The sequence below is a fragment of the Garra rufa genome, unplaced genomic scaffold, assembly GCF_049309525.1.
Source record: "Garra rufa unplaced genomic scaffold, GarRuf1.0 hap1_unplaced_818, whole genome shotgun sequence".
Classification (NCBI taxonomy): domain Eukaryota; kingdom Metazoa; phylum Chordata; class Actinopteri; order Cypriniformes; family Cyprinidae; genus Garra; species Garra rufa.
The window spans coordinates 1,909-10,645 of record NW_027395083.1 but is presented as its reverse complement, the minus strand read 5'-3'; the positions used below and the strand labels follow the sequence as shown (position 1 = coordinate 10,645).

At 36.1% G+C, this 8,737-nt stretch overlaps 1 protein-coding gene across 1 annotated transcript; it reads left to right on the top strand.

Moving 5' to 3' along the window:
• Positions 1–495: 495 nt before the first annotated feature.
• clmnb (calmin b) lies at positions 496–8,109 on the top strand (the record flags this gene model as incomplete). The annotated part of the gene is made up of 6 exons (XM_073833090.1): positions 496–588; positions 684–904; positions 3,172–3,365; positions 3,658–3,740; positions 5,776–6,791; positions 7,850–8,109. Coding segments are annotated over 6 exons (1,731 nt in total), but the record flags the coding sequence as incomplete, so codon positions are not given.
• Positions 8,110–8,737: the final 628 nt, after the last annotated feature.

Here is an 8,737-nt window from a genome sequence, read left to right as displayed (position 1 = left end):
TCTGAAGAACAGCAGGCAGTTTAACTGTTCAGAAAAAAATAAGGGAATCATTAACAATTATCACTAACCAAAAAACAAACAAACAAACAAACAAAACAAAAAAACAGCTGTAGATCATTCAGGTAAGAGTATAGTATTAGGAATCAAGGGGATGTAAACTTTTGAACCGGGTCATTTTTAAATATTCAACTATTATATTCTCTTTTGGTATTCAGGTCAGTACTAAATAAACAATAAAATGCATTTTGTACGATCCCTCTTATTTTGGTAAAATAATTAACATTTTGCAGATTACGAAAGGGGGATGTAAACTTTTGACCTTAACTGTAAATTAAATTAAAATCAGTAAACAAGTTACTAGTAACAATGATTTAGCTTAAATAAGGGATAATTAATAAAACACAGTCAACATCTATTTTTACTATCTAATGTCATGTGCATGACTCCATATCTTTGTTTTCAAATGTAATCATTTATACTTTGTCTTTTACATAGGTCAGCCTTTTAAATATTGACGCTAATGATATTGCTGATGGCAATCCTTCAGTTGTTCTCAGGCTAATCTGGAACATCATTGTGTACTATCAGGTAAAGCATACTAGCATTGCGAAATGGTGATGAAAGAGTTGCATTGTTCTTGTGAGTGACTGTTATTGTGAGCTAAATCATTTTCCCCTCCTAAGATTAAACAGGTCACAGGAAGCTTGGAGAAGTCCCCATCCACCTTCAGTCTGCTGTCATTACCTTGTGGCAGTGATTTTTCAGGTCGTAGTTCTCCAGCATCACCTGGAGATGACATTTTCGGCACTCTACCCTCGAAAGGGAAAAGGTCATCTCAAAATCTCAAGTACCGCAGTAAAGCCATAAAGACTCTGCTTAGCTGGGCGCAGAACTGCACGGCAAAGTAAGTGAATTCTTTTACTGAGTCACAATAGAATCCCGAAATGTGTTTCTCAGTACAAAATCAAATTAAGTCCAGCTAAAATTAAAATTGGACACAATTCACTCACTTCTAAATCTTTGTTTGTCTGTGGAACACAAAAGGAGACAGTTGGATGAATGTCCCAATCACTCTTTTCCACAAAATTTCAATGGAGACAGAAGCTTTCAAGCTTAAAAAGATGCAAAAGCACATCAAAAGCATCATAAAAGTGGTCGATATGACTCTCTTTTTGCTGTATTTTTCAGAAGCCATGCAATATCTTCTTTTGTGTGGTTTCGTGAACCAGCTGAAATGATTCTTCTCTCATGAACTCTCATGAACATGCCACGTTGAATGTCGTGGTTGGATGTTGAGATGTTCAGTAAATCTATCTTCAATTTTAATTTGTTGCTGACACAAAACTATCAGAAGACTTTTTATGGACCTCTTTTATGGTGTTTTAAAATGGTTTTTGTTCTTATTAGATTTAATCTAATGAAAACAAATGAATTCCCACAGAAGAATGACAGTGAAATAGGAACAACATGCAATGTGAAATTATTGCAGAACCTTTTTTTTCAAGCCTGAAATTATTCATACCCCTGGCAAATTCTGACTTAAAGTTACTTTTATTTAACCAGCAAGTTTTTTTGACCAGACATGACACAGGCTTTTCCCAAGAGATAATAAAATGATGTACAAGAGGCATCATTGTGGAAAAAAAAAATATTTCTCAGCATTTATTAACCTTTGAACAAAAAGTGGCATGTCCAAAATTATTCATACCCTTTGCAAACTGTCACAGTCTATGGGAAAATCCAAAGTTCTATACCATTCCAAATAGTCCAAGCTGTTCTAAAGCATCCTAATTACCATGATTCATTGGGAACAGCTGTTTTAATCAACTCAACAGCTGAAAAACAGAAGCTCTCTGCTGTTGGTCTGTGGACAGTCATGGTTAAGACAAAGGAGCGCATTGTGGCTGCTCACAAGTCAATAAAGGGCTATAGGACCATATCTAAATGTTTTGAAGTTCCAGTGGCTACAGTGCAAAGTATTATTAAAAAATACAAGACGTTCCGCACTGTGAAAAATCTCAGAGGACTTGGTCGGAAGCCAAAAGTGACACCTGTGCTGGCCAGGAGGATAGTGAGAGAGGTAAAAAAGAATCGAAGGACCACCATCAAGGCCATACTGATGAATTTGGGCTCTGCTGGTGGCAACATCTCAAGGCAGACAGTCCAACGGACACTGCACACCGCTGGGTTCCACGGAAGCAGACCCAGGAGGACACCACTTCTCCAGATAAGGCACACAGAAGCCTGCTTGGCCTTTGCAAATGCTCATCTGGACAAAGAAGAAGTAGTCTCTGTTTTATGGTCAGATGAAACAAAAATTGACTTGTTTGGCCACAATGATGTAGCCTTCATTTGGCGTAAAAAAGGAGAAGCCTTCAACCCTAAGAACACCATCCCCACTGTCAAACATGGTGGTGGGAACCTAAGGTTTTTATTTTATTATTATTATGTTTTTTTTTTTTTTTTTGTTGCCGGTAGACCAGGGAAACTAATCTTAGTAAACGGCACCATGAAAAAGGAGCAATACATCAAAATTCTCAACAACAAAATCAGGCAGTCTGCAGAGAAACTTGGCCTTGGGCACCAGTGGACATATCAGCACGACCCAAAACACACAGCAAAAGTGGTGAAGAAACGGTCAGCAGACAAAAACATTAACATTTTGCAGTGGCCCAGTCAGTGTCCTGACTTAAATTGAGAATTGAGAATCTGTGGAGGGAGCTAAAGATCAGGGTGATGGCAAGGAGACCCTCCAACCTGAAAGAGTTGGAGCTCATCGCTAAAGATGAATGGGCAAAAATACCAGTGGAGACATGCAAAAAGCTGGTCAGCAATTGTATGAAGCGTTTGATTGCTGTAATAGCCAAAAAAAGCTTTTCTTTTGATTATTGAGAAGGGTATGAATAATTTTGGACATGCCACTTTTTGTTCAAATGTAAATAAAAGCTGAGAAATATTTTTTTTCCACAATAATGCCTCTTGTACATCATCTTATTATCTTTTGGGAGAAGCCTATGTCATTTCCGGTCAAAAAAACTTGCTGGTTGAATTAAAGTAACTTTAAATCAGAATTTGCCAGGGGTATGAACTATTTCAGGCTTGGCTGTATGTATTGCACTTCCATAACTTCCATAATTCATTCAGCCTTGCTATTTCAATCTTTTCCTTCAGATATGGGGTAGAAATCCACGATTTTGGTAAAAGCTGGAGGAGCGGATTGGCTTTTCTGGCTCTGGTTAAATTCTTCTGTCCTCAGTTTGTGGACATGAGGAAAGCTTTGTCTTCAGAGCCCCGACTAAATATAGAGACAGCGTTCACAACAGCGAACGAGTGGCTGGGGATTCTTCCATTGCTGGATCCAGATGGTAACACACAAACAAACCATTCACTTTTCTTTGAAGAATAGCTGTGTAGTGTTTGTGCCTTCTAGGGGAACATACTTAATTGCTGTATGACCTGCTTTCGCACTTCAGAAATAATGAAAGCGCATGAGAAGCCCAAGACTTTTACTGCAGAAGTATTGTACTACCAGTCATATTGTCTGAGAACTGTATAGCAAAGTGTTGTGCTGCTTGGGTGTGATTCATCTTCAAAGCACACTGGGTCTCGGCTTAGCATTAAGCAGGCTTGGTTGTTTGACTTTTTTTCCCTCACTAGATCTTGCCGTTAATTCACCAGATGAGCAGTCTGTCATCACGTATGTTGCCCAGTTTCTTGAATATTGTCCAAGCCATGATGAGGTAAGGATGTTTTTATCTTCTATATGATTGAATGATTGAGATGAAGATTAAAGCACACTAAGGCTTGCTTATCTATGATGATAGCTTTATTGTGACTACAGTATTGTATGTTAAAAAGACTAAAGGTGTGGTCACATTAGCAGCATTTCACCAAAATTCCACAGGCCCAAAACCAAGAAACTTTTTTTTGGGCATTGCAGTGAAACTGTGTGACCAGTGTGAACATGTTCTGAAATCTGCATTGAGAGATATGTAATCATATGTGGATTTGTATTGAAATTACTGGATTTCACCTGTGACAATTCAAGGATCTGGTCACATTTTCTAAAGCTTGGCATACTTAATAAAAACCTTATTTAAGTTAATTTTGCGTGATGGTGACAGATTTGCCCATGCAGGTTTCACTCAGGGTTCGAGTTGGTGACATAAATTCATCGCATTTAAGAACAGAAACCTACAAGTAAACATTTTTGTGCTTAAAAATGCTTTTTTTTCTCATAAATGTTATGAGTTACAAGTTTACATTTTACAATTTTGATATATATATATTTGCAAGATATAAACGAGATATAAACATGCAATTCAGACTTTTTTTCTCAGAATTTGAAGATATAAACTTGCAATTGTGAGTTATAAAGTCCAGTTCTGAGGGCAAAAAGACTGATATTTTTTTCAGAATTGCAAGTTTATATCTCACCATTCTGACTTAATTATTCAGAATTTGTATAATTATTTTTTCTCAGAATTGCATGATATAAACTTGCAATTGCAAGTTATAAAGTCAGAAATGCAAGATATAAACTCGAAATTGCGAGAAATAAAGTCAGAGTTGTGAGATATAAACTTTTCTTTCAGAATTGTGAGATATATCTTACTATTGTGACTTTTCTTCTCAGAATTGTGAGTTTATATCTTGCAATTATAACCTTTTTTCTCAGAATTTGAAGATATAAACTTGCAATTGTGAGTTATAAAGTCCAGTTCTGAGGGCAAAAAGACTGATATTTTTTTCAGAATTGCAAGTTTATACTCATACTCATACTAATATGACTTAACTCAGAATTTTTATTTATTTATTTTTATCAGAATTGTGTGATATAAACTCGCAATTGCAAGTTATAATGTCAGAAATGCAAGATAAAAACTCTAAATTGTGAGAAATAAAGTCAGAATTGTCAGATATAAACTTTTTATCTCAAAATTGTGAGCTATATCTCGCTATTTTTTTTTTGCAAGATATAAACTCGCAATTCTGACTTTTTTCTTGCAATCGCGAGTTTATATCTTGCAATACTGACCTTTTTTTCTCCGAATTGTGAGATAAATTTGCAATTGTGAGTTATAAAGTTCAGTTCTGAGGGGAAAAAAGACTGATATTTACTCAGAATTGTGAGTTTATATCTCACAATCCTGACTTAACTCAGAATTTTTATTTATTTTTATCAGAATTGCATGATATAAACTGAATTCTGAAAAAAAAAAAAAAAAAACTTTTTTTTTTCAGTAGCGGAAAACATCCATAATATCCACAGTGTGGCTTTATCTCTCATAATGCAACTTTTTTTTTGCCTTCAAGTAAAAAAAAAAAAAAAAAAAAAAAGTTAATTATGAGGTAAAGTTTAAAATAAAGTTGCATTATGAAAGATAAAGCCACACTGTGGATATTGTCACATTTATGAAAAATGAAAGTACAGTTTCATCCTATAAAGCCACTTTGTAAGACATAAACTTACAAATGGGACTCCTAAAAATGTCACATTAAAGAGATATATTCACATCAGCAATTTATAAAGCCACAGTTGTGCGATATAACTTAATCAATCAAGCAACTGTGACAAAGTTGAAATTGCCTTTTTTATTTATTTATATATTTATTCATCTTTTACTCTAAGCTAGAAACTGACTTCCATACTAAAATAACCTGATGTACCACACTGGAACAAACACATTTTAAAATTGTGATGTTTGATAAATGAATGAATGAATGGTCTGTTTGAGTAAAATATCGTTAATCATGACACTGACTCATTCACAGGACTGCGCATCAACAGATTCCTCTAGAGGCACACCAAATTTCATTGAACGATCGGACAGACATTGGACTGATTCAGTTCGTTGCATGTTACCATCTAATATCTCTGCTGAAGCATTGAGAGGACTTCATACATCTTCTGAGTCCAGCCAAGAAGAACAAACCTACCATACTGGAGATCAAGAGCTCAGCTTAGAGTCACTGCCTGCCAGTCTTACAGACATCCCTGTGGGTTTAGCTACTCTGTCTGAACATTTCCTCACCATGAAGAGCTCCAGCTGGTCAAAAGGGCAATCCCTGTCAGACTCCACTGGGGGGCAGTGTTGTGACTCTTTAGCATTGAAGAAAGGCTTGCTAGGAAGCCTGAAGGATGATGGGAACTGTTTTGAGGTTTCAAAAGAAGCTGTTTATGCAATGTCGGAGCTGGATTCAGATGAAGAGGACGCATTCAGCTACATATTAGAGCTGGAACATAAAGAACCTGGACTGGAGTCAAATGTTGACCTTGAAGTAAATACAATTATGGATGCAGAGGGAATAGAGTTTACCAGCACATTTGAATCTGAAGAAAGTGAAATATACTCATTGTGTCATTTTTGTGAGACACAGAGGCAGTTAAAACCCTCAGAAGTATTGATTAGGTCAGGAGACGACAAACATGCAGACGTCCATGCGTCCCAAAGGGACTGTGACTTAGAAAAATCTTCAGCTGCTTCTGACTCTTTGCTGATGAATAAATCTGGTAAAAAGATACCTATATCATCTAGTGATGAACTTTTGGACTTGGACTGTTCATTTAAAATGAAGGAGAGTGTTTACTCAGATGCATTTGATCATCACAGTGCATTTGTGCCACCAGTGAAAAATGGTCTAGATAAGGATAAAATCAGAGAGGACCTTTTCCCCAGTGCAGTGAAGGATGGTCTTTCAGATAATGACCAATATGAGCAAAGCATTGTTTTGGATCGAAGAGTTTTGGAAAGAATAACTGGAGAACCTGCAGTTTCGCATACACAGAGGTTTGTATTATATTCCACATGCATTTTATTACATTATTTAGTTGAAAGTAGTTTTGCTCATTGGAAATACATGCCTCTACCTACATTTTTTATTATACATAGGCTACATTTCACCACAGTTTCAGGCTGAACTGAACACTAGGGGTAGTAAAACAGCAACAGCTTTAAGGATTAAGGAACTTAAAAGGATAGTTCACCAAAAAATGAAAATGCTGTCATTAATTACTCACTTTCATGTCATTCCAAACCCATAAGATCTTCGTTCATCTTTGGAACACAAATATTTTTGATGAAATCCGAGAGCTTTCTGACCCTGCATAGACTGCAATGCAACTGCCATGCTCAAGGCCCAGAAAGATAGTAAGGACAACATTGTGGTACTTTCTTGAAGGTGTGGAAGAGAAGAAAATGTTGAATAAAAAGTATTCTCATAGCTTTATAAAATTAACGTTGAATCACTAATGTCACATGGACTATTTTAACAATGTCCTTACTACCTTTCTGGGCCTTGAATGTGGTAGTTGCATCGTTGTCTGTGGAAGGTCAGAAAGCTCTCGGATTTCATTAAAAATATCGTAAATTTTGTTCCAAAGATGAACGGCAGTCTTATGGGTTTGGAATGACATGAGGGTGAGTAATTAATGACAGAATTTCTGTCTTTGGGTGAACTAACCCTTTAATCCTTTTCATACAAATTATGATCACTGGGCAGATTTTTGATTAATAAAGACTTATTTTCATGCAGTTCCTTAGCATAGTACACAGTACTATGTTATGAACTCAAAACTATTTTCTTATAGTGCATCATTTTAACATGTGCATCACATAACCAATTCCATATTTAGGGCTTTTTTGATGTAGTAAACTTGCTCTTTAGCTCACCTGGTACAGCACTGCATAGGTGATGTTATGTGCTAAAATGCATAAAATGTGAGTCACAATGAAAGAGTTCAAAGACTCGAAGATGCAAGATGCAAGTTTGAAAAGACATTGCTGCTTTAGCAAATGTGACCTGTAAACCTGTATGTCTTATTCTGCTTTCTTCTTGTGTGTTGCAGGAATGGGGTTCTTGACGTAACTAGTTATGAAGTGGATGAGCTACATGTGCTTCTGTTTCTCTGGATGATCGCCTACTGCATCCTTATGTATCCTCACCTGGATATTCTCAGTCTACTAAAATAGCAATACATGAGAAATATAATTACATGGTTGTATAAAGTACTATACTGTGGATCCACAGACACAAATTCTGTTTATCACCTCTCATGTCAGCACTAAAAGTTGTCCTCTAAATAAAGTGGGTCTAGATCTCATACTAGATTTACAGTAGAGTAATGTGGATTTTAAGTATTACATTTCAAGATAAACCCAAAGGTCTTAATAAGGAGAGTTTATACTTTGAAAAGGGTCATATTGATAATGTTAGTTGAAGGATTAGTTCACTTCCAGAACACCCTTTTGTCATCCAAGATGTTCATGTCTTTCTTTCTTCAGCTGTAAAGAAATTATTTTTCTTGAGGAAAACATCAGAATACATACTTTGCCGACATACCCTAACTGTATTGACCCGGATTACATACGCAAACTACGCATGTTCATCGCAGAGATGAGACAAGACAAGCATTTTAGGTTAAAAAGTATATAAATTCTCAATTTGTTTTGAAAATAACTGATTGTTTCACTAGATAAGAACCTTCTTCCTCGGCTGGGATCGTTTAAAGCCCTTTGAAGCTGCATTTAACCCTCCTGTTACCCTAAAATCCGCTAACACCTTTTATCCACTGGGGTCAATTTGACCCCAAATTTAAAACCTCTAGAATATGATATTTTTTTTGCTAAAAGGTTAGTGTCAGGTAATTGATGTCTTTGTTGACTACTTAACAACACTCTGAAACACCACCCAACTTTCACTGTCAAACACCTGTGACAAAATCTCACTGACAGAA